At 37.0% G+C, this 27002-nt stretch overlaps 1 protein-coding gene across 5 annotated transcripts in view; it reads left to right on the forward strand.

Annotated features, from left to right (window-relative positions):
- Positions 1-27002, forward strand: part of HERC4 (HECT and RLD domain containing E3 ubiquitin protein ligase 4) — a 151664-nt gene that overhangs the window by 27264 nt on the left and 97398 nt on the right. For 3 of the 5 annotated variants that reach the window (XM_025396583.1, XM_025396585.1, XM_025396584.1), the window contains exons 4-8: positions 2879-3038; positions 10583-10659; positions 14556-14777; positions 15858-15949; positions 21274-21404. In XM_025396583.1, the coding sequence (XP_025252368.1) occupies positions 2879-3038; positions 10583-10659; positions 14556-14777; positions 15858-15949; positions 21274-21404 (682 nt within the window). Of the gene's footprint in view, positions 1-2878; positions 3039-9259; positions 9332-10582; positions 10660-14555; positions 14778-15857; positions 15950-21273; positions 21405-27002 lie in introns of all 5 variants that reach the window. The other 2 variants (XM_025396582.1, XM_025396586.1) reach the window with 2 other exon arrangements.

Consider the following 27002-nt stretch of genomic DNA (forward strand, 5'->3'; position numbering starts at 1 on the left):
TTTGGATTAACACTTTATCAGCTGTATCTTTTGCAAATATTTTCCCCCGGGCTATGGCTTGTCTTCTTATTCTCCTGATAGATTTTTTAATGAAGCTTAACCCATATGGGAAAGTGCAAAATTGAAAATATGTGTATAGCTTGATGAGTTTTCTAAGCTAATCTATCATTGGCTTCTCAGTGTAGTTTGAATTTGCATTTCTCTACGGGCCATTTCTGTTTTTTTTCTCTGAACTTTTGGTTCACATCTCTTACCCACTTGTCATGTGAATTACTGACCTTTTTTTTTCCCCTAGGAAATCAATAAAAACTGGGGATGGTATTTTGTCTGAGATGAATAATATTTTTTGCCTCCTTTTTTTCATCAGTTTTTTGACTTTGCTGTTGGTTTTGCTATAACAATTAACTTGAATTTCCTCAGATGGATACATGGAATCTCCTTCTCAGGACTCAGCTAGTTTTCACTGTTTTCCAAAATTCTTCATGTTTGTTGTTGTTGTTGTTGTTGTTTTGGAGACACGGTCTCACTCTGTCGCCCATGAAGGAATACAGTGGCACGATCACAGCTCACCGTAGCTTCAACTGCCTAGGCTCAAGTGATTCTTCCCCCTCTGTCTCCCCACAGGTGTATGCCACCATGCTTGGCTAATTTTTTAAAAAAACTATTTGTAGAGACGAGGTCTCACTATGTTGCCCAGGCTGGTCTCAAACTCCTGGGTTCAAGTGATCCTCCCACTTTGGCTTCCGCAAGTGCTGGGATTACAGGCGTGAACTACCTGGCCTGGACTACCTTTTAAGGTTTACATAAATAGCTCATGTTCTTTTAGTGCTTTTTGCATATGTTTATCTTAGCATTTAGTCACAATCTTTATCTCACCTGTTTTTCCGTAGGTCATAAACTCATTGAGGGCTAGGATGCTTGTTTTATTCTCTCTCTGTCCGTGCTTGGAGCACAAGAAATGTACAATACAACTGTTGAATATAAATGATTGCTTCTTTGTTTCTTCAATTTGGTGCCTTTGACTTTACAACCATTGCTTTCTTTACAGCTGATGCTATTAATTTGTTATTGTTGAACCAACCAAGCAGTCTTACTTACCCCCCTTGTCATCCTGTCATTTTCTGCTACTTCCTTTGAGGATTGTTCTGGAGAGACCTTGACTTTTTCTGGAACCTCTGTGAGAGATAACAGATCTTTCAAACGTTTACTTCTTCATAATTAAGGTTTATGGGAATGTTTTGATATAAACAAATGATGCTTTACTTCTAAGTATTTTTTCTTTTCTTTTTTTTGGGGGGGAACAGTGTCATATCTTATTTTCCTTTTTTGTTTTTGTATGTTTCTGTAAAATAATTTTTTAAAAGCTATACAAAAAGTGAGGTATTAGTGTAATAAACTTCCATGTACTGGAAGCTTCAGGAGTAGGTAAGTACTTAATACATCATTAGAGTTATGCAGGTTACTAGAGGCTATCTAGGGCTAACTTCCCACTCCAAAATGCAAGATAGTAATTTAGATACAATTTGAATTTCTGTATCGATAGGAATTTTAGCCTCTTTGGTTCAGTCTGTTTCATTATTGAGCAGCTGTATTTGTAAATTGAGCTAAACTATGCCTCTGAAGAAACCCTGATCCAGTTTTAACCGCTTTCAACATAAGACTTTTAGTTTGTTGAAGACGATGATTATAGCTTTCTTATTAAGCTGAAATAAAGTTAATTTTAAATGGCATCTTTTAAAAAACTTGTGGTACTAGTAAAAAAAAAACTAACAAACACATCTTGAGGACTAAGAGAAACAAATTCACTTTCCTTATTGATTTGTCAATTGATGGCTACTGGTAGTAGCGCCAGTATTTTAAGTTAATTTCTGATTTAAAACTTGAACATATTTTAACCATGTAAGCAGTTTTTATATCTTTTAATATTAAGTTGGCAGTCCACAAATGGAAACCCTGTCAGTCATGGTTTACAGCCTTTCAGTTCTCTACTCACCATAGCTAATAGATGCTTTATTTATGAGATCTTTAAAAATTTTGCTTTCCATTCAGAAATTGCTAATTCAGATTATTTCCTTAATTTCCTTTTTTTATCTTGAGACAGGGTCTGGCTTTGTCACCCAGGCTGGATTGCAGTGGCATGATCTCAGCTTACTGCAACCTCCATCTCCCAGATTCAAGCGATTCTCCTGCCTTAGCCTTTCCCGAATAGCTGGGATCACAGGCGTGCACTACCACACACCCAGCTAATTTTTGTATTTTTAGTAGAGATGGGGTTTCACCATTTTGGCCAGGCTGGTCTCGAACTCCTGACCTAAAGCGATCCGCCCTCCTTGGCCTCCAAAATGCTGGTATTATGGGTGTGAGCCAGCACACCAGGCCTATATCCTTAATTTCAGAATCACTTCATGGCAGCGTATACATTGTAATATATGTGTCAGTTATAATCTTATTGTTAAAATCAAGCAGCCCAGGTTATTTAAATGATTTCTTCTTCTTTTTTTTTTTTTTTTCTTCTTGTTTCCTTTCCTGGACTCTTTTTTTAGTAATAGATTTGAATAGAAGATACATTCTGAGAGAATCTTTATAAGCCCTTAACTTCTTCATGAAAATGTTCAGGTCACTTAATATTCTGAGTTGATTTTGCCCTGTAATATATTTATCTGTGGTTTACCACAATGAGAATTACGTATGGAACATGTTTGTTGAATAGTTTAAAATAACTGGTTATATCTAGCATTATGTTTAAGCATTTCTTTAGCTTGTTTGTATAAAATGAAGAATGTGTTTTGTTCTTATTGGAAATTCAAAACTAGAATGCAGTATCTTTTTCCTTGATTTCTGTACTAGAATGCAATATCTCTTTTCTTGATTTCTGTAGAGCAGGTTGTTGCCCTGGATGCCCAAAATATCGTAGCTGTTTCATGTGGAGAAGCTCATACATTAGCGCTAAATGACAAAGGCCAGGTGTATGCTTGGGGTCTCGATTCTGATGGACAGCTTGGCCTGCTAGGATCAGAGGAATGCATCAGAGTACCCAGGTAACAAAGGTGACCAGAAAGAGGTCCTTAACAATCTTTTAAAATAAATTTATTCATCTATGTCGGTCTGCTTATCTTTGGGCATGTAAGAGTTGACATCTCATTATTTCTCCCCTTTGAGTCCTTTGATAAGAGTTTGGTTCTTGCTTATGATGTTAGTTGAGCTATTGATTGGTTTGCTATTTTTATATACTCTATATTTTCTCTATAATCAATAGAATTTATGTTTGTAAAAAAAAAAGGAATAGGGAATACTTCATTACAAATTCTTTTAGTCGGTTAGACTAATTTAAACAACTATCTTGAGTATTCCTGCTATTGAAATATTTATTAAATTATTGATTTGTTGAATGTTTTTCACTAACTTGTCTTTTTTTAGTCTTTATTGTTTCTGTTGAGTATAGAAGTCTAACGTGCTTACTGTAAAAAGAATGTAGTCAGTTTCCACTTTTTACATAGCAGTGACCACAATTTAATTAATTCATCATATAATTATTTCACAATTAAAAAATAAACAGTGCCTCATCAATGTTTTAGTCTTACACAGTTACAGAAGGCATAATCTTTTTTTTTTTTTTTTTTTTTTTTTTGAGACAGAGTCTCGGTTAGTCTCTCGGGCTGGAGTGCAGTGGCGCGATCTCGGCTCACTGCAAGCTCCGCCTCCCGGGTTCACGCCATTCTCCTGCCTCAGCCTCCCGAGTAGCTGGGACTACAGGCGCCCGCCGCCTCGCCCGGCTAATTTTTTGCATTTTTAGTAGAGACAGGGTTTCACCGTGTTAGCCAGGATGGTCTCGATCTCCTGACCTCGTGATCCGCCCGCCTCGGCCTCCCAAAGTGCTGGGATTACAGGCGTGAGCCACCGCGCCCGGCCGGCATAATCATTTTTTGTTTGTTTGTTTGTTTTTGAGACGGAGTCTCACACTGTTGCCTGGGCTGGAGTGCAATGGTGTGATCTCGGCTCACTGCAACCTCTGCCTCTCGGTTTCAAGCCATTCACCTGCCTCAGCCTCCCGAGTAGCTGGGATTACAGGCTCCCGCCACCACATCTGGCTAATTTTTTGTATTTTTAGTAGAGATGGGGTTTCACCATGTTGGCCAGGCTGGTCTCGAACTCCTGACTTCAAGATTTGCCCACCTTGGCCTCCCAAAGTACTGGGATTACAGACATGAGCCACCATGCCTGGCTAATCATTGTTTTAATATTAAAAACTCCAACAGCATGAATTACGTAGGTGAAAAATATACAGATTTAAAGAAAAGTATTCAGTTTATTTTAGATACATAAATAATACATTAACTCATACTTAGTTTTAAAATTTATACAAATTCTGACCTCTTTAAACTCTTTTGTTCTTTTTCCTAGTAATAGTTGTAGGGATAAAAGAACTATACTGGGACCAAGGTTTTTTTTTTTTTTTAAGACAGAATTTTGCTCTTGTTGTCCAAGCTGGAGTGGAGTGGCGCGATCTTGGCTCACCACAACCTCCGCCTCCCGGGTTCAAGCAGTTTTCCTGCCTCAGCCTCCTGAGTAGCTGGGATTACAGGCATGCGCCACCACACCTGGCTAATTTTGTATTTTTTTTAGTAGAGACGGGGTTTCTCCATGTTGGTCAGGCTGGTCTCGAACTCCAGACCTAAGGTGATCTGCCCACCTCAGCCTCCCAGAGTGCTGGGATTACAGGCGTGAGCCACTTTGCCCAGCTGGAACCAAAGTATTCTTAAGTTAATTTTAGATTTACTAATGGCATTTTTCTACACATCTTTATGTATTTTGTTTTTAACATTGATAAAGTTTGTTTTGGTTTAAGAATGAGGATGTAACTACTGGAATAAGAAAATGGAGCATAGGAACTCTTAATTTGACATGTTATATCATGTTAATAATGAACTATCTGTTGAGACTTTCATTTTTTTAATTGAACTTATAACCAAATTCCACAAAACTCCCCAATTTGCTTACCCTTTGTTTCTTCTGCATTAATGCACACAATTCCCAGTGTGCTTTTGATTCCTCTTAATGATGGAACTTTTGGGAGAAAAAAAAATTTTTTTCTTAAGTTAAAGCATTCATAAAAGCATAATGACCTCACATTTGACCCACCCTCTACTCTTTTTATTTCTTCTCACAAGTAATTCTTATAGAACAGGATTTTAAATTTAAGATTTTAGGCCTGGTGCAGTGGCTCACGCCTGTAATCTCAGCACTTTTGGAGGCCGAGCAGGGTGGATCACGAGGTCAGGAGTTTGAGACCACCCTGGCTAACACGGTGAAACACCGTCTCTACTCAAAATACAAAATATTAGCTGGGCATGGTGGCAGGCGCCTGTAGTCCCAGCTCCTCGGGAGGCTGAGGCAGGAGAATGGCATGAACCCAGAAGGCGGAGCTTTCAATGAGCCAAGATCTTGCCACTGCACTCCAGCCTGGGTGACAGAGCGAGACTCCATCTCAAAAAAAAAAAAAAAAAAAAAAGATTAAAAAAACTGTGTTTTTAGGATGAAAAGATATTTGTATGTTAGATCTTCTAAGTCTGTATTCTCAAAACTATGATTCATGGCAAAATTTTCTAGTTTCCTTTATTTTTACTCTACCAGTCTGATGATTCTCATACTTAAATTTTTGTTGATGTTCACCTTTAAGGGATTTTAGCCAGTAATACATAGGTAAATAATAAATGAAAAGAAAGTTAATTATAAGGAGAGAATTTCATTATTTACAAAATTTATGTGAGGGTTGTCCAATAATAACTATGAACCTGGATGGGGACCTGAAAGAGAATTTACTTGAGTTCTTTGGTTTAAACATCTTTATTTTTGTATGTGTTCAACATCTGTATTAACTTTAAGCTGTATGTTAAGGTATTTCTGCTTTTCATCCTTCTCAGTTTTTCAAAATTTGATGGCTTGATCTGATTTGTTGTAACATATACATAGTTTTTACTGATATTATCAGGTTTTAAAGGGCCATTTAGTATTTCAGTGGAAATGTATTTTTATAAAAGGAAGAGTGCTAAGTGAGTTTTAGTTTTAATTTCAGTACCAAATCATTCTTTAGATGTAAGGTGTTTATAGATTTTTGTTTGTTTTTTGAGACAGGGTCTCACTATGTCACCCAGGCTGGTTTGTAGTGGCATGCTCACAGCTCACTGCAGCCTCGACCTCCTGGACTCAAGTCATCCTCCCATCACAGCCTCCCTAGTAGGTGGGACTACAGGCATGTACCACTATGCTTGGCCAATTTTTGTATTTTTTGTAGAGACGGAGTTTCACCATGTTGCCCAGGCTGGTCTTGAATTCCTGGACTCAAGGGATTCACTGGCTTTGGCCTCCCAAAGTGTTGGGATTACAGGCGTGAGCCACTGTGTTCTGCCTAGTGTTTACAGATTTTCGTAAGAGTAATCAGAATAGGCTGGGTGTGGTGGCTCACACCTGTAATCCCAGCACTTCGGGAGGCCAAGGTGGGTGGACCACAAGGTCAGGAGTTCAAGACCAGCCTTGCCAAGATAGTGAAACCCCGTCTCTACTAAAAATACAAAAAATTAGCCAGGCAGGCGCCTGTAATCCCAGCTGCTCGGGAGGCTGAGGCAGAGAATTGCTTGAACCTGGGAGGCCGAAGTTGCAGTGAGCTGAGATTGCGCCATTGCACTCTAGCCTGGGCGACAGAGCGAGACTCCATCTCAAAAAATTAAAAAAAAAAGAGTAATCAGAAAAGTGAAGATTCACATTAGGTTATACTTTTGTGACAACAAAATCCATTTTTTATGCCAATGGATGGATAATATTAAAGAAGAATGTGAAAATAATAATAGGATATAACTGAAACTAATTAGTTTGATAATGAATTCTTTCCTATTTATAATTTTGTTTTGTTTTGAAGTCACTACTTTGGGAAAGACCAGGTATTTTAAATAGTGTCTGTAGACCTGCATTTCTGGCTAGATTTTAATGTAGAATATATATTACACCTTTTTATTTAAAAAAAATTAACCCAAATTTTATTATCTTAGTTTAATGTAAGTGGAAATACATAACTTTGCACACAGACTTCAGAAAAATAATTGTTGGCAATAAAGATGTAGTCTATCTTCTAAAAGTTCTGCTTCTTGGACATATGCATTAAGAAATTATGGCAAGATAGTATAAGATTATTATTTTTGTGAGTACAGCAATTTCTGGACTATACAAACTAAACATATTTGAATTATTGGCTTGGTCACAAATACAATTTATTTTCTTGTTATTCATTTTAAAATATATTACAATTGCTGCCTAATTTTAGCATCTGAAAATTTGGAACATTATAGATTAAAAAGAAAAAGAGTCGTTTTTAATGGTATAGACTAGATCCGTTGTTAGTCTAAATTTTTCTTTTTTTTTTTTTTAATCAACTCCCCTATTCTGAGATAAATTTTTCAAAATTGAAATGAGTTGGTGTTAAGATTTTTCTTAAATAACTAGGAAAGTTGTGGCTTAACTGGAAAATAGAAAATTGTTAATTGTGTTTAATTGGCAAAATATTTAATACTTTAGCTCCTCAAATGTTTGATTACATATTATAAACTATTTACTAATCGTTAACATTAGTGGTTGGAATTTTGTCTTCAGAATCATAACTAGCAATGCCTGATTTCTGCCTGTATTGCCACTATGCGTTAAGTTGGAAAAACAGAAGAATATAATAGTGTACACATTCCATAATTAATATGCTTTAGCAGAGTCCCAAAGGAAGGGTGTATAAATTTGATTTCCAATGCGTGTGTGTGTGTGTGTATATATATATATATTTTTAATTTCCAAAATTTATTCTGGCTTCTTTTCCTTTTTTTTTGAGACGAAATTTCACTCTGTCACCCAGGCAGGAGTGCAGTGGTGCAATCTGGGCTCACTGCAACCTCCGCCTCCTGGGTTCAAGCCATTCTCCTACCTCAGCCTCCCAAGTAACTGGGACTACAGGCACCCGCCACCATGCCCAGTTAATTTTTGCATTTTTAGTAGGGATGGAGTTTCACCATATTGTCCAGGCTGGTCTTGACCTCCTGACCTTATGATCCGCCCCCCTCAGCCTCCCAAAGTGCTGGGATTACAGGTTTGAGCCACCGCGCCCAGCCTTTCTTTTGCTTTTCTCTTCAGTGTATTCCAATCTTCAAAAATTAAAAATGATTAAACACATTATCTTTTTTATGTGACAAAGGGGATTACTTTTGATGAATTCTAAAAAATTTAATTATATTCTAATTTATCTCTTTAGGAAAAATGGAACATGGGAACTTTGTTTTATCATTCACAATATTTTTTAATTTCTGAAAGCTAAAACAAAGAAAACAAAGCCAGTATCTCCCCATTCTTCAGGGTATTAATACATTTATATGAAGATGAAAGGGGATAGTTTTTTCTTTAACACAGTAATGACACAGAAGAATATATTTCCTGGTCTCTGTAGTAGATAATGGCAAAAGATATTAGCATTTATATATATTACAAGCCTTATGTTAGTATTTTGGAAAGGAGAGTAACTGAATATAAATTGCTATGCAAATTTAGAAGATTTTTGGCAAAATTTGTGACTAATACTGAAGCCTCCAAGACCTTACAAATTTATTTATCCTTTAACAGTATATTCATTACATATTATTAATTCGGCACTATAGCAGGTGCCAGGCATTATCATGGGTATAAGACACATGGTTTGCCTTCACAGAACTTACTGTTTAGCAGAGGAGACAAATATTCAATGAATAGGTACCCTAGTAGTTAGTAGCGATAAATGCTATGAAGGAAGAAACATAGAGTACTGTGAGAATGTAGTATTTTGAAATGTTTCTTTTGCAAAATTGTGCTTGATACCCGGAATAGTGTTTTTTTCCCTAAAATACTTAATATGCTGAACAGGTCAGTGTATCATCTGCCTAGTACACATAAGCAATAACAGTAAATGTTTAGTAATTTGAGCATAGTTATGTATGTTCATATATTTTTTATTCCTTCCTCTGTTTGCATTGCCAGTGTTTGATTTTGCTATTTCAAAGAAATGGCATTTTGTTAAGTGAAAATTTGAAGGTGCATTGGATCCTCCTAATTTGTTGGATTCTGCTAAATTGTAGCAGTACAATTCTCAAGTTTCATAGTTAAGAGCATAACTCCACTAAATAAAAATATTTTTAATACAATAATATGGAATTAGAGTAACTCTCCTTTTTCCTGCTCAAAATTTGATTTGCTGAAGCTGCCTCCCGAAAATCATGTGTGTCGACTCTGTGGTCAGAATTTGCTCCGGACTCTCTTATGGCAGAATCAGGTCAGGTGACAGTATCAGGTAAAGGGAAATAAGAAACATATTGTGTACCTCCCTATCCCCCCGTTTTTTTCTTTTTTCTTTTCTTTCTTTTCTTTTTTTTTTTTTTTTTTGAGACAGGGTCTTACTCTGTCACCCAGTCTGGAGTGCAACGGTGTGATCTTGGCTTACTGCAGCCTCTGCTTCCCTGGGTCCAAGTGATTTTCCTGACTCAGCTTCCCGAGTAGCTGGGACTACAGTGTGCCACCACACGTGGCTGATTTTTTTTTTTTTTTGTATTTTCAGTAGAGGCAGGGTTTCACCAGGTTGGCCAGGCTGGTCTCAAACTCCTGACTGACCTCAAGTGATCTGCCCATTTCAGTCTCCAAAAGTGCTGGGATTATAGTGACCCACCTGTAATCTGTATCCGGCGTCCCCCTTTTTTTCCTTGAAAACATTCATTCAGGAAAAACAGTAACATGACCACGCAAAGGGAAAGAACCTATGGAGATGCTGGGATGGTTGATGTACATACAAAGTTAATTGATTTTTGTAATGTTTTAAAAATGAGCCTTTAAAATTGTGTGGTGGTAAAACAAAACTCAGGAAAGAGGGGAAAGAAATTACAAAAGTATAAGGACAAAATACAAAAGAGAAGAAAATAAGACTTAACATATTAGTAGTGATTGTTATAACTGTGAATTGAGTAAATTTCCCGAGTAAAAAAATTGAATGTCCCTGATTTAGACATAAAGTAAACGGATAGCTTGTAAGGAATAGGTTTCATAATTTGAGAGTTGGTAGAACATATAAGAATCCCTATTGATTCTTAAGAAACCTGATAAAGGAGAACATACATTAAACTAGGCAAAATACCAGTTTTAGGCAAGTTAGATAATGTACATTTGCTTTCCAGATGTATTGCCAAGTTTCTAACTGTAAGCTGATTTAAAAACACTTTTTTATAATGAAAGAAAATGTCTGAATTATAAGAGCACTCTGAGGAATACTTGAGGTATGAGCGTAGCTCACTTTGCTTAAATACTGTCTTTCCAAGATGTGTTCTTATCACCCCTTTTAACTTTACTTTTTTGTATCTTGCTCTTGTTTACTGATTTTAGCATAAATTTTTGGTATGCTAAAATTGGGCTTGTATGAAAAAAATAATATGACCTATATGCATATAGTAGTCCATCAATAAATAACATAAATAGCATTCAAGATCAGTTTGTTAAATGGAATTAACTGATCTTGATCTGTCTTCTTCTTTTCTAGAAATATTAAAAGTTTGTCAGATATCCAGATTATACAGGTTGCTTGTGGTTACTATCATTCACTTGCACTTTCTAAAGGTAAGCATTAGTTTTTATTTTATTTCTCTTCAGTTTTATTACTTGGTACTTTTTTTATTGTGCATATAGTTCTCCAACTTCGTTCATCTTTCTCCAAGATTACCCTGGTTCTTGATTCTTTTTATTTCTATGTAACTTTTAGAATTAACTTGTCAGTCTGTATACACACACACACACACACACACACACACAGAGCTAGGAATTTGATTGGAATTTCATTGTCTCTATAAATCAATTAAGGATATTGAACGTTTCAATTCTAGAACACGGTATATTTGTCCATTTAAGTCTCCCTTTAATTTTTTCCATTAGCATTTTGTTTTACCTGGACAGGTTTTAAACACCTTCGATTAGACTTTCCCCTAGGTATTTGATTTTTTGTTGTGAATGGCGTCATTTTTTGTTTATTATGTAGACATGAAATTGATTTTTGTGTCTGTTTATTAAACTGTTAAAAACTCTTCATAGCTGCAACTGGAGAGGATTGCTTCCCCAATCTCATTTAATCTCATAGATGAACTTTCTATGCATAGAAATAAAGAAGGCTAAACATCATATTTATTAGCTTTGTATGCATTCCTCTCTTACCAATTTAACTTACTAGTATTCTAGCTAAGGATTAGAATATGGGCTAGTAAAGAATCTGCCATATGTATGTTTTTTACCATTAAAATAAATAGGTTTGCTGGGTGAGGTGGCTCACGCCTATAATCCCAGCACTTTGGGAGGCCGAGGTGGGGGAATCACCTGAGGTCAGGAGTTTGAGACCAGCCTGGCCAACATGGTGAAACCCTCTCTCTACTAAAAATACAAAAAATTAGCTGGCGTGGTGGCACACACCTGTAGTCCCAGCTACTTGGGAGGCTGAGGCAGGAAAATTGCTTGAACCCAGGAGGTGGAGGTTGCAGTAAGCCAAGATTGCGCCACTACACTCCAGCCTGGGTGACACAGTGAGACTCTGTCTCAAAAAAACAAAAAGAAGAAATAGGTTCCATTTGCTCCGTTGTTACTATTTAGTGTTACTATTTAGTGAAGCCTACTACAAATAAAACACTAAGCTAGAATCATGAGGAAGCACCGATAAATTAAGAGACAGGTTTAGGGATCATACAGTCTAGTGAAAGAGACAGATGTCCAAGTAAATAACTGTAGTTTGAGGCAGAAAAAAATATGTATTATTTCTGACAAGGTAAAAGTAAAATACTGTGATGATATAATTGTTTCTAATTGATATAATTGGTAACAGTAAGGAGGAGGGGATTAGTATTTGATGCAAGTCTTTAAAGATTTTTTTTTTTAATTAATAATTGGAGAAATGCTGAGAAGGACAAGGAGAAACGTTGAGTGGCTAAGGGAGTTATGCTAGTGTAAAGGCATAGAGTTAAGAAAGTGGTGTATTTGACATGTAGTTTTATGTGGGTGTTGTGAGAGAATGGGAGACATACTTATACTTCAGTTTAGGCTGAAATAAAAAGAGAAATCTGTTATAAAGGGCCTTAAATGTCATATTAAGGAATTTGGACTTCTGTAGGCAGTTAGGAACATGGAATCTCTGTGTATGCTCTGTTGTTTTGCCAACTCCTCTTTTGATATTTTGGTAGGTGGATCTAACATAAATTTAAACTCAGAGGTTTTACTGAGGACAGTTTCATATTGACCTTTTTTTTTTTTTTTTTTTTTTGGTTTACTCAGCTTTATGCTGTAGGCAATATGTTATTCATTTGTTTTTTTTGTTTTTTTTTTTTTTTTTTGTGATGGAAGCTCGCTCTGTCGCCCAGCCTGGAGTGCAGTAGTGCGATCTCGGCTCACTGCAAGCTCCGCCTTCTGGGTTCACACCATTCTCCTGCCTCAGCCTCCCGAGTAGCTGGGACTACAGGGGCCCGCCACCACGCCCTGCTAGTTTTTTGTATTTTTTTTTTTAGTAGAGACAGGGTTTCACCACGTTGGTCAGGATGGTCTCTATCTCCTGACCTCGTGATCCTCACGCCTTGACCTCCCAAAGTGCTGGGATTACAGGCGTGAGCCACCGTGCCCGGCCACTAAACATTTTTTAGAGCCCTTAGTATGAACTAGGCATACTACAGCATACAGTAATAAGCAGTATACTACTTACTAGCCCTCGTGATATAGTCATTCAAATAATGATATAGTTACATACTATGGTAAGGGCTATAAAGAAAAACTTTAGGGTATTTAGAACATACAGCAGAGGTACTAGACCTAATCTAGGAGATCAGGGAAGGAAGGCTCCTACTGGGAGAGAGTGGAAATGAACTGGACAAAGATGAGGGGAAGGTTTAGGTAGGGAGAACAGCAAGTGTGTGAGAAGTGGCCATTGGAGAATATAAAGGAAGGCAGGTATGGCTAGAGTATAGCAAGTGAGGGAAGAGACTGATATGAGAAGAGATTGGAAACATAGGTAGATCATACAGCATCTTATAGGCCTGGTTTAAAGTGTTTATCCCAAGAGCAATGAGAAAGCACTGAAATATATTTTTTGGGGTGAGCAATATTATCAAATCTGCATTTTTACAGTATCTCTATACATGTATACAAATGTCTGTTTATATGCACATAGAACATTTCTTGAAGGACTTACCAGTAATTGGTGAGAGTGGTTGTCTCAGGATGGGTGTGGTGGCTCATGCCTGTAATCCCACCACTTTGGGAGGCTGAGGTGGGCGGGTCGCTAGGTCAGGAGTTCAAGACCAGCCTGTCCAACATGGTGAAACCCCATCTCTGCTAAGAATATTAAAAAAAAATTAGCCAGATGTGGTGGCACATGCCTGTAATCCCAGCTGCTCAGGAGGCTGAGGCGAATCACTTGAACCTGGGAGATGGAGGTTGCAACAAGCAAAGATTGCACCACTGCACTCCAACCTGGGCGACAGAGCAAGACTCCATCTCAAAAAAAAAAAAGAGTGGCTGTCTCTTGAAAGAGGAACCAGGATTCTGATTTTTTTTGGAAGGAAGCTTACTTTTAAGTGTGTACTGTTTTGTAATTTCAATTAAAAAACTCAGTTATTAGTGTATCAGTTATTTAGTGCCAGTTGTTAGTTTAATAAAAGGATGTCTAAAGTTGCAAAATACGATGGCAGTATGGGAGCAAAAGTGACAGGCAGGGGAAACTATTATAGGAATCAGTTAAGATGGTGAGGAATGGGTCTGTTTGCCGTATTTTTCATTAGAAAGAAAACTGTATATAAATTGGTGATATATGATAGACTGGATATCTGTGAAGTTAAAAAAAAAAAAAAGAGAGGAGTATTAAGTAAGACTCCCTAGGTTTATAATTGTAGCTACTGAGTCAGTTATGATGTTATTTACCAAAATGGGGAACACTGGAAAGAGGTCCAGGGAAGTAGGATGGGGGTAATGAATTCAGTTTGGGGCATCCTAAGTTAGAAGTTCCTTTGAAATTTCCAAGTATAGATATCAGGTAAACAATGGGTTATGTGGGTTTTTTCCTCAGGAGAGGTTTGGGCTAGTGATAAAATTTTGAATGTGATCAGCAGATAGTTACTGAAGTTTGAGCTTGAATGAGTACCTCTTGGGAGAAACTACAGAATAAAAATGAGACTTGAGGAATATTAAAAGGAGACTGTTGAGGAGCATAAGGAAATGAGATTACTCCTTGTTATATGACTCACCTGTTCCTCTGTGTAGTCAATCAAACTTGAAGTATACTAATACTGAATGTTCTTCTAGGTAGTAGTATATGTTCATATAAGAAAAATAAGCATAATTGCTAAAAATAATATTTATATTCTTTTGATGATAGGAAGAATGTCCCAAAATAATACTCTTTGTATGAAATTTTAAATGAAATGATTATTTTCAAATTAAATTTTTTGCATATAAGAAAAATGGTTAATTTTTCCGTTATTGTTTTACAGCAAGTGAAGTCTTCTGTTGGGGACAGAATAAATATGGCCAATTGGGTTTAGGTACTGACTGTAAAAAGCAAACTTCACCACAGCTGATTAAGTCTTTGCTTGGAATCCCTTTCATGCAAGTTGCAGCAGGAGGAGCCCATAGTTTTGTACTCACCCTTTCTGGAGCTATCTTTGGATGGGGACGCAACAAGTTTGGTCAGCTAGGTCTTAATGATGAAAATGGTAGGTTCTCATTATGTATAGTTTAAGTGTGTTTTTTAAAAGAGATGATCTTTTGAGATAGATCAGTGATTCTTAGTATAAGAGAGAAATGTATGTTCCCTGGTATAGAGGTGGGGATAAGATGTTATTTAAAAATTCCATTTGAGGAATGCAGTGGGAAGACACAAAATATCCTTTTTTCATTAAAGAACTATAAAAAGTATATCTGGACAACATCTTTAGTATTGGATGTTTATTAAAAGACAGTTGAAAAACATTACTTCAAATTGTTAATCCACTGTTGGCCACTGTTAGTGGAAGGAAGCTGTAAAATTATTCTGGGGAAGTAACATGAAGTGTTAATCTTTGAGTTTTTCAAGGAAATATTTAAATGATTTTGATTAAATTAATCTTTGGTTGGGCTTCACTTTTAACATTGATGCTAAAGTCTTAAACATTTTGAATTTGAAAAAATTAAAATTGAAACAAGTTGGGATCTTGGAACTTATTTTTCATGATTACATTGAGTTGAATGCCAGTATTTGACTTACAAAAGCTAATTTCTTATAGTTCAATATAATTGTAATGACTGAAATGGACAAAAGTGAGTTGTTAATCTGATAACGATTAGTAATGACAAACAAAGAATTAAAGAATACCTTGTTTTTCCTAAGAAGAATATGTCATATTAGGATATCATGTATCTTTTCTGCTACAAAACAGCCTAAAGTACATTTTTTTTTCCAGGCTTTTAAGTAGGCTCCTGTTGGTATAACTATCATGAAGTGAATATAAAGAATGATGTGTATATGTGGAAAATTAGAAGCAGTTACATAATTTTGAAATTCCTTGATTGCTGAGTCCTGTGTAGACTGGCATATTGGCTGTTTAGTGCTTAACTCTTTAAGTCCCTCCTTTATCACAGTAGTGTGGATAGGCCTGGGAACCCGACTTAGGAAGCTTGTACTACAAAATCATTGAATCATAGTTAAAATTATTTACTCACAACTATCTACTGAGCTTGGGAAGCTGTAGAGGAAACACATCTAGATGAGTTTTAATTTTTAAAATATTATTAACATCTCTTGTTGGAATTTTCAGATAGGTATGTTCCTAATTTACTAAAGTCACTAAGATCTCAGAAAATAGTTTATATTTGTTGTGGAGAAGATCATACTGCTGCACTAACCAAGGTATTGTACTTTTAAAACTTCTTTATTATTGCTCATCATGGTTCTTTCATAATTAATGAATGTTCTCATGATATTTTCTCAAGTTTTAACTTGAGTATTATTGGTATTTCAAACATAATTTATCTGGGAAAAAAGACTTAGATTATTCTTGAAAATAATTTACCTAATTTTTCAACTTTGTTTTATGTTATAAAATGTGAATTGATACACTATTATATGTAATGATAGTATATTGCTGAATTTCTCAGCTTTATATGAAATACTGCTTAAGTCATACTTTGAATAAAATTATTCCATTTTAGTTCATTAGGCTTGCCATGATACATGTATCAAACCCATTTATATTGTGTAGCTCAGCCTAATTTGAATGTAGTTTCCATTTGGCTTATAAATACTTCATACAAGCAATAGAGGAGATGAATCTGTCTGTTATTCATAGGCCAAGTATTGTGTAAGCAGTTATAGTGAGCTTTGATCAGAGTTTTATCAATGGCTTTAACTCTGACCTCTCACTGTCTTGGGTATGTGCCAATTAAGTATCAGTACTGTTTAGTTCTCGAGTGACTAGAAGTTAGATGAAAACGAAAGCATTCAATTAACCTTTACCAGAGGATTATTTATTGCAGTCATGTTAATGTAAAGGAATTTGCAAGTTTTTCATTGGTCAAGTTAGAAACTGGTTAAACTTCTTTATCTGTTTTGGTCTTACATAGTATATAAAATTGGTAAAAAGACATTAATGTCCAGGCATGGTGGCTCATGCCTGTAATCCCAGCGCTTCGGGAGGTTGAGGCAGGTGGATCACCTGTGGTCAGGAGTTCAAGACCAGCCTTGGCAGGTTCAAAACCTGCCTTTGCCTCCCGGAGTGCTGGGATTACAGGTGTGAGCCACTGCATCTGGCCATGTATGCTTTTAAAAACACAATAACTTAAAATTAATAGCCAGAACAAATGTGCCTTGCCTTATAATTTTTTACTTTGGAATCTAGAAACTGTTACATGTAATTAAAAAGCAAAATTATGGCTCAGTGCAGTGGCTTACACCTGTAATCCCAGTGCTTTGGGAGGCCGAGACAGGTGGATCACAAGGTCAGGAGTTCGAGACCATCCTGGCCAACGTGGTGAAACCCTGTCTCTACTAAAAATACAAACCCTGTCTTGTACTAAAAATACAAAAAATTAGGTGGGCGTGGTGGCAGATACCTGTAATCCCAGATACTCAGGAGTCTGAGGCAGGAGAATCGCTTGAACCTGGGAGGCAGAGGTTGCAGTGAGCCGAGACAGTGCCACTGTACTCCAGCCTAGGCAACCGTCTCAAAAAAAAAAAAAAAAGCAAAGTTTTATATATATATGTAAAAATTATATGTAAATTATATACATATTAGTCCTTAAAAATGGAAAACTAACAAGTTGGTGACACAACTACACAAGAAAGAATTATTTTAGGTGATTTTAAAATACAGCATTTTGCTGTACATCACTGGGGGAAATACGCTAAGGATAAACTGAATCCACAAAGAAATCTTAAACTGCATTCTTTTCCTTTTTTTTTTTTTTCTTCTTCTTTTTTTTTGAGACAGAGCCTCACTCTGTCACCCAGTCTAGAATACAATGGTGCGATCTTGGCCCACTGTAACCTCCACCTCTTGGGTTCAAGTGATTCTCCTGCCTCAACCTCCTGAGTACCTGGGACTACTGGCATGCGTCACCACGCCCAGCTAATTTTCTGTATTTTTAGCAGAGATGGGGTTTCACCATGTTGGCTAGACTGGTCTCGAACTCCTGACCTCAAGAAATCCACCTCCTTGGCCTCCCAAAATGCTAGGATTACAGGCGTGAGCCACTGTGCCTGGCCCTTAAACTGCATTCTGTAACTTTTTTTTCCCCTGAGATGGGGGTCTCACTCTGTTGCTCAAGTTGGAGTGCAGTGGCACAGTCATAGTGCACTGAAGCTATGACCAAATTCTTGGGCTCAAGCAGTCCTTCCACCTCAGTCTCCTGAGTAGCTAGAACTACAGGCATGCGCCACTGTGCCTGGCTGATTTTTTATTTTATTTTATTTTTTGTAGAGATGGTATCTCGCTTTGTTGCCTAGGCTGGTCTGGTACTCCTGGTTTCAAGTGAGCCTCCCACCTCAGCCTCCCAAAATGCTGGGGTTACAAGTGTGCATTCTGTAGTCTTACTGTTAGAAGTAAATTTGCTATTATCTTTTTTCCAATATGTTACATATACATAGGAGAAAGCAAAGAAGTAGTTATTTTACTGTGTTATAAACTATGATTTTCAACTTAAGAGAAAAGAGATAGGTGTAAAACTATAGGAATTAAGTTAAAACCTTGTGATCTTTACTTTGAATTGCAAGTGTTAGTATGAACTCTTTATTTTTCTCCAAGAATATGCTTTTTGTTTTGTTTTTGTTTTTGTTTTGCCATAACCACTGAAAGGTCCTAGAAGTAATGAACCATGTATAATCTGGACACAATGATAATCCCTTGATTGTTATAGATTCTCCACTAAAAGGAACCAGGGCTTCTTAGAGAAGAGTCTGATCCCATGTCTGGGACAAAAAATATGTATAAGAATACTTTTGGGCATTTTGTGTTATAAAAAAGCAAAGATTACTGTGGTCCTGTCAGAAGAACAACCTGAAGGAGCTTTCACTGGATATGGAGAAGAAATAATGACTGCAAAAAATGGAAAACATCAGATCTATAAAAAAAATTCATGAGTTTGTAATGATCTCTTCCCACAAATCAATATAAGCAAAACTTATTGCTTACCTTGGGAAGTTGCTAGGACAACACTCATTTTTTTTTTTTAACTGGTCAATAATGGGAAAGAATCAAGTATTCTGCCTTTCATTTGCAATTTGCATTTTAGGTAATTTAATAGTTAATGAGTCAAATTATTTATAGAAGAATTTCAGTTCATAACTGTAGGAAAAATAATAAAACTAGAAAAATCACCATTTTAGACTCCCTGATGAAATAATGGATCCAGGCAAAGACCATTAAGCTTAATGGGGATGTTTCTGGCTGACATACTTTGACTTTTTTTTTTTTTTTTTTATATATATATATATAATTTTTTTTTTTTTTTTTTTAATTGAGGTGGCATCTCACTGTGTTGCCAAGGCTGGAGTGTAGTGGTGTGATCTTGGCTCACTGCAGGCCTCCGTCTCCTAGGTTCAAGTGATTCTTCTGCCTCAGCCTCCCGAGTAGCTGGGATTACAGGCGCACACCACTATGCCCAGCTAATTTTTGTATTTTTAGTAGAGACGAAGTCTCGGCATGTTGGCCAGGCTAGTCTCAATCTCCTGACCTCAAATGATCCGCCCGCCTCAGCCTCCCAAAGTGCTGGGATTATAGACGTGAGCCACCGTGCCCCACCTGACTTACTTATTTTTAACTTCACTAACAAAGCAGACATATGCTTTGTGACATGATGCAATAAAATAATCAGGAAGATTTAAACATGGCTATTGATTTTGTGAATGTGATAATAGTATTACGGTTATATACTTTTATCTCTTAGAGATATATGCTGTTGAAGATACATACACATTTGTGGGTGAAATGATATGATGACCACAGTTTGCTTTAAAGTACTCAAGTGTTTTTTTTGTTTTGTTTGAAAATACCCCCAAAAGGGAAAGGGAGACACCAGTGAAACAAAATAACCAACCTTTTGCCAGTTATTGAAACTGAGTGATGGTTATATGGTGATTTACTATATTTTCTCTTTACCTTTGTGTATTTGCTTGAAATTTTCTATGACAAGAAAAATGAATGTTCTCATATAACAGTATGTAATAATGCTATTAAATGATGAAAGCAGGATATAAAGTTGCATATATAGCTACAACTATGAAGAAAAGCAGTTGAACTGAAGAATACTAATTGTGATTGTGTTATCACAGATTTTTTTCCAATACAGAACTTCTAATTTAGTTATATGTTATATGTTTTTTTGTTTGTTTGTTTGTTTTGTGACAGAGTCTCGGTTTGTCGCCCAGGTTGCAGTTGAGTGGCATGATCTCGGCCCATGGCAACCTGCGCCTCCTGGGTTCAAGCGATCCTTCTGCCTCAGCGTCCAAAGTAGATGGAACTACAGGCACCCACCACCACGCCTAACTAATTTTTTTTTTTTTGAGATGGAGTCTTTCTCTGTCGCCCAGGCTGGAGTGCAGTGGCGTAATCTTGGCTCACTGCAAACTCTGCCTCCTGGGTACAAGCAATTCTCCTGTCTCAGCCTCCCAAGTAGCTGGGACTCCAGGTCTGTGCCACCATGCCTGGCTAACTTTTTGTATTTTTAGCAGCGACGGGGTTTCACCTTGTTAGCCAGAATGGTCTCGATCTCCTGACCTCATGATCTGCCTGCCTCAGCCTCCCAAAGTACTGGGATTACAGGTGTGAGCCACCACGCCTGGCCCTAATTTTTGTATTTTTAGTAGAGACAGGGTTTTGCCATTTTGGCCAGGCTAGTCTCAAACTCTTGACCTCAAGTGACCTCAAGTGATCCGCTTTAGTTAAACGTTTTTATGAGGAGTTTTTTTTTAAATGACATCTGTATATTATAGTAACTGTATGCTAAAAATTGCTATAAGGCCACGCACGGTGGCTCATGCCTGTAATCTCAGCACTTCGGGAGGCCAAGGCAAGAGGATCGCTTGAGCCCAGGAGTTCGAGAACAGCCTGGGCAACACAGGAAAACCCCATCTCTACAAAAAAGTAAAAAAATAGTCAGACTTGGTGGTGCATGCCTGTACTCCCAGCTACTTAGGAGGCTGAGGTGGGAGGATCACCTGACTCCAGGAGGTTGAGGCTGCAGTGAGTTGTGATTATGCCACTGCACTCAAGCCTGGGTGATAGAGCAAGACCCTGTCTGAAAAAATAAATAAGTAAATAAAAATTGCTATATTTATGCACCCTGGTTACATGTACTCTTTTTGCAGTGCATCTGTGTAAGGCAGTAACTACCTTGAAAAGTGAAGATACCATTTTTAGGTTTTGTGAAGTTTTGTATATGTACTTGGAATCCAGCAAGACAGTATAATGATAATGAAAGGCAATGCAAATAAATAATTATTTGTATCTCTTCAGTGTCTACTTTAAATATTTTATAATGGTGAAAACATCATTACCTGGAATTCTCATAGTTGTATGACATTTTGCTTTGAAAGAGCCATCTATCTGTTAAATTATGAAGACAGTTCTTAGAAGAGAAAAACCTGAGTTTATATTAAAGATTTGGACTTATTTTTCTGGAGATCAGTTATTTTCTTTATTATGCCTTCTAATGATAAGGGGTTTTGTCTTTTTTTAGGAAGGTGGAGTGTTTACTTTTGGAGCTGGAGGGTATGGTCAGTTGGGCCATAATTCTACCAGTCATGAAATAAACCCAAGGAAAGTTTTTGAACTTATGGGAAGCATTGTCACTCAGATTGCTTGTGGACGGTAAGGTGTTATATAAAAGAGCATTCTGGTCTCTAAACTGCAGTTGTTTAGGGATTGCTTATTGAATTGTTTCAGGGATCCTAATAATCTGAGGAAACACATTCTCCCTCCAAATACCTATTTTGCCACTGAGGAGTCATAGTAACAGGAGAAACATCTTTTTTACTGTTATTTTATTTATCTTTACTTGAACAGATTTAGCTGAGGCAAGATGTTAATAAGGTATATGTAATATTATATTTATTGTATTTGATATTGCACTCGAAAGCCTTCTTTCTTTCTTTCTGTTTTCCACGTTTTTTTCTTTTCTTTTCTTTTTTGGGTGATAGAGTCTTGCTATGTCACCCAGGCTGGAGTGCAGTGCCACAATTGTGGCTTATTGCAGCCTCAACCTCCTATGCTCAAGTGATCCTCTTGCCTCAGCCTTTTGAGTGACTGGGACTACAGGAATGCACTACCATGCCCAGCTAATTTTATTTTTTTAATTTTTAGAAGCAACAAGGTCTCATTATGTTGCCCAGGCTTACCTTTTTTCCTTAAAGGGTGAGGAGATTGACCAGTTAATTAAGACAGAATTAATGTGATGAAAGTTTGATTGGTATAATTAAACCAATTATTTCCTAATTCTCCTTATTCTGAGTTCTTGGGAGTAAACAGAAGAGTCTTTGGCATTGAGCTTCATCTATTGATTCTTAGGTCTTGGGAATAAATAGAGGAGTCTTTGAGTTGAACTTCATCTTTGGGGGAACTAAATTGAGCATACTCCCAAGTAACAAAATGTACCTTTTTTGACCACTTAATTTAATTTTGATCAGCTTGCTTAATGTTTTTCTACCTTGTATGCATATCTATACAATAGTTTAGTTTTATCAACTATTAGCTTCAAATGCATGTAATCACACCGTAAGTATTCTTTGGTGATTCTTTTTTTCCTCTTTAATGGTATCCTGTAGTTCCCCTAGGCTCTCTACATTTTTTTAAGATCTCTTTCTGTTCCACAGACTCAATAATTTCAATTGTCCTATCTTTATATTTGCTGATTTTTCTTCTGCTTTCTGAAATCTGCCTTCAGATCTCTTTAGTGTGTTTTTTATTTCAGATATTGTGCTTTCCAACTCCAGAATTTTTTTTTTTTAGTTTTTCTTTTTGATTGATATTTCCATTTTGTTCATAATTTTTTTTTCTTTTTACACGTCTTACTCTAGTTATTTGAGCATCTTTAGGATGTTTGATTTAGTCTTTGTCTTTTAGGTCTGCCATTTGACCTTTCTCAGGGGTAGTTTCTATTGTTGGTTTATATTTTTGAATGGGCCACCCTTGCCTGCTACTTACTACCTAGTAACAGGAGAAACATCTTTTCTCCTTATGATGTTTTTTGAAAACTGGATATTTAACTCTAGTAATGTGGTAACTGGAAATCAGATTCTCCCCCTTCGCAAGAGTTTGCTGATTTCTGGTTTTTGATTATTGTAGGCTGTCTCTGTGTCAGGAGTCACCCTGAGGTATAAAAATGAGGTCTTTGCAGATCTTTTCTTAGCCTCTACCTTTCCCTGCTAATGCACAGTGACTTTCTAAAGTCACCCATAAATGTGGTTGCTTTTTAATGTTCTAGACCTTAAATGCCTGGTTCCCCAAAGAAATAAAGAAAAAAATGAAAGGTGGGGGCGAAAGGAGAGTGGAAGAAAGAAAGAGAAAGGCATCAGCCCTTTGAATTCCTTGGAAGTCTCTTTAGCCAGAATGGGAGAGTGTACAACAGTGATTGCCTGCCTTTCTGCACCTTGACGATCAGAAGCACCAATCAGTGATCAGGGCACCAGTTCCTAAAAGGGACAAAGTCCTTTTTGCCCACCCTGGCTTCTACAAGTTGCGTACAAGCTGCTCCTGAAACCTGTTCATGGCTCCCTTACACAGGAGTAAGGAATGGGTAACTGCTACCATGCTATGATCTGAAATTGAAATTAACCAGAGTTTGCCACCCACCTCTTCTCTTGGAAATAACAAACCTGTGCATAGACTCCAGAGTTGCAAAATGGTTCTGTAGGGCAGATTCTGCCAGTGTAATTGTTGTCCAGGTGGGAAACAGATTCTTGGTGCTTCTTATTCCACGATTTTCCAAGAATCCCCTTGTCTAGCTCCATTTTTGAAAATCCTTCACCCTCCTACTGTATGGTGTCACTGTTGCCATAAGTTGGTATATGTACATGGATCTCTTTCTATGATCTCTACTTTTTCAATCTATATGCCTGCACCTGTGCCACTTAAACACTATATAGACACCATAATAACTTCTTCTATTTGGGGTAAAGTGACTCTTTGTTATTCTTCTGTTCTTTAAGAATGCTTTGGCTGGATTGGGTGCGGTGGCTCACGCCTGTAATTCCAGCACTTTGGGAGGCTGAGGCGGGTGGATCACCTGAGGTCGGGAGTTCGAGACCAGCCTGACCAACATGGTGAAACACCGTCTCTACTAAAAATACAAAATTAGCCGAGTGTGTTGGCACATGCCTGTAATCCCAGCTACTCAAGAGACTGAGGCAGGAGAATCGCTGGAACCCGGGAGGCGGAGGTTGCAGTGAGCCAAGATCGCGCCATTGCACTCCAGCCTGGGCAACAAGAGCAAAACTCCGTCTCAAAAAGAAAATAAATAAAGAATGCTTTGGCTGATGATGACCTTTATTACTTTCATATAAATTTTCGCATAGGTCTGTCAAGTTCTCTCAAAGAAAAAAAAAGCCTTGTGGGATTTTGATTGGCAATGCATTGAATCTCTAGGTTAATTTAGGGAAAAGTTGTTGTCTTTATAATATTAACTTTTCTAATAATCAACTTCCAAACTTCTTTAATGTCTTATAATAAAGTGTTTTAAAATTTTCATCATAGAGGTCTTATATATCTTTTCGCAGGTTCCTAGGTTCGTCTTTAATGGTATTATATTTTTATTTCCACTTTCTGAGGAATCACTGGCATGTAGAAATAGTTGATATTTACATATTGATTTTAAATACAGCCACCTTGCTAAACTCTTAATAAGTTACTCATGTACATAGTCATATCATCTGTGAGTCAATTCAGTTCTGTTTAGTTATTTCTGTTATTTATACTTAATGTGTTTATATAATTGTCTTAATGTGCTGGTTAGGACACCATTATAATGTTTACTGTAAACATGTTTCCTTTCTGCGGGAAAACTTTCAATATTTCACAGTTAAGTATAATGTTTGCTGTAAAGATTTTTGTAGATAACCTCTATCAGACTAAGTAATTTCCCTTTTATTCCTAGTTTTTTTTTTTTATTGTGAATGGATGTTAAGTTTTTAATGTTATTTTTTCTGTATCGAAATGATTTATGATTTTTTTTCCTTTAATCTGTTAATGTGGCATATTGATGGATTTTTTTTCTAGTTAACAGCTTTGTTTTTCTGGAATAACTTCAATTTGGTCAAGTATTATCCTTTTTATTTAGTGCTGGGCTTGATTTGTGAATATTCTGTTTACTATTATTTATATTTCTGTTTATCAGTGAACTTGATCTATAATTTTTTTCTTATTATTCTTTTCACCAGATTTTATTATGAAGGTTTTCTAGTCTGATAAAATAACATTGAGGAAAGTACTTTTGTTTTCTAATTCTTGGAAATAGAACAGCTTAAAATGTTGGTAGAACTTGTCATTAAAGCCATTCGTGCCTAGCATTTTATTTTTTAGAATTTAAAAAACATTCTTCAATCTATTTAGTGGCTATGAGATAACTTTCATTATTTCTTGAGTCAGTTATGTGAATGTTAATTTTTTTCTAAGAATGTTTTTTCATTTTGCTTAAGTTTAAACTTATAGACATAGGCCAGGCATGGTGGCTCACGCCTGTAATCCCAGCACTTTGGGAGGCCAAGGCTGGCGGATCACCTGAGGTTAGGGGTTCATGACCAGCTTGGCCAACGTGGCGAAAAAACCCCATCTCTACTAAAAATAGAAAAATTAGCTGGGCGTGCTGGCACGTACCTGTAATCCCAGCTACTGGGGAGGCTTATGAGACAGGAGAATCGCTTGATCCCAGGAGGCGGAAGTTGCAGTGAGCTGAGATCGCACCACTGCACTCCAGCCTGGGCAACAAAGCAAAAATACTGTCTCAAAAAATAAATAAATAAACTTATTTACATAAAACTTATAATGCCTGTATTGGTCTCTTGTGTACAAACAACATGTCAGTGACATATAATAGTAAATGTTTATTTCTTACTTTGTGGTTCAGTAAAGTGGTTCATCCTTGGGCCTTGGGCTATGTGGAGCAGCTTTTATTTAGCCTAGAGATTGACTGGGGCAGTTCTGTTTCAGGCTGCCTCTTCACTGGGGTGACTTGGTTCAGGCTGTGTTTCAGCTCAGGTGGCTTTGTTACATATCTCATTCTTGGGACTATACCAGAGGAGCAGTGGGCTGCCTCTGGGTATTCTTCTGATGGAGACAAATACACAAGAAGGCAAACTCAACTGTGCATTACATTTCAGGCCTTCTGCTTGCATCACATTCACTGAAATCTCATTGACCAAAAGCAAACAATATGGCCAAACCTAAAGTTAAGGTATGGGAAATATAATATACAGCCCAACCACCGTCAGGCTATAATGGGAATATGAGTGCTTAATACTACAGGGTGATGAATTTAAATCATTTTTTTAGGTGACATGTTTTGTTAGTCCTTTGTGAAATATCACAAATGATTTAATGTTATCCAGTTTTGTAATTCTTAATAGCCAAAATGTACATGATTTGAACAGTTATTCTTAGCTCTGTAAACCAGTTCTTTTCAGCAATTTTATTCATGTAACTGTTGGATCTGGGGTAAAATTTCGACTATTGAGTGAGATCTAAGGACTTAACCTAAACAGGAAATGTAAGTAGATATCTGGTATTTTGATCAGTTTGACTTCCAAGTAGTCAGTACTATAAGAAATATGTATTATTGGGCCAGGCGCAGTGAGTGGCTCAAGCCTGTAATCCCAGCACTTTGGGAGGCCAAGGCGGGCAGATCACAAGGTCAAGAGATTGAGACCATCCTGACCAACATGGTGAAACTCCGTTTCTACTAAAAATACAAAAATTAGCTGGGCATGGTGACACATGCCTGCAGTCCCAGCTAGTCGGGAGGTTGAGGCAGGAGACTAACTTGAACCCAGGAGGCGGAGGTTGCAGTGAACCGAGATCATGCCAGTGCACTCCAGCCTGGCAACAGAGTGAGACTCCTTCTCAAAAATAAATAAATAATAAAATTTTAAAGAAAGACATATGTATTATTTCCTTATTCAATAATTGTCAAAAACCTCCTGAACGAAGCAGTCAGGATTACCAAAATGTCAGTGCATCAGTAGATGATCCAAAAGAAAAAAGTTTACATTCTAGTAGTATAATAAAGTGCTTTCGAGCTCTTACATCAAATCTAGAGCTTAAGGTAGTTCTGTTCATTCAGTGACTCTGAACCCCGCTTTATACTATAATCACACACATATATATGTACATATATTTTCGAGATATATGTACATATATCTTGCTCTGTTGCCCAGGCTGGAGTGCAGTGGCACAATCTTGGCTCACTGCCACCTCTGC

The sequence above is a fragment of the Theropithecus gelada genome, chromosome 9 (genome assembly GCF_003255815.1).
Source record: "Theropithecus gelada isolate Dixy chromosome 9, Tgel_1.0, whole genome shotgun sequence".
Classification (NCBI taxonomy): Eukaryota; Metazoa; Chordata; class Mammalia; order Primates; family Cercopithecidae; genus Theropithecus; species Theropithecus gelada.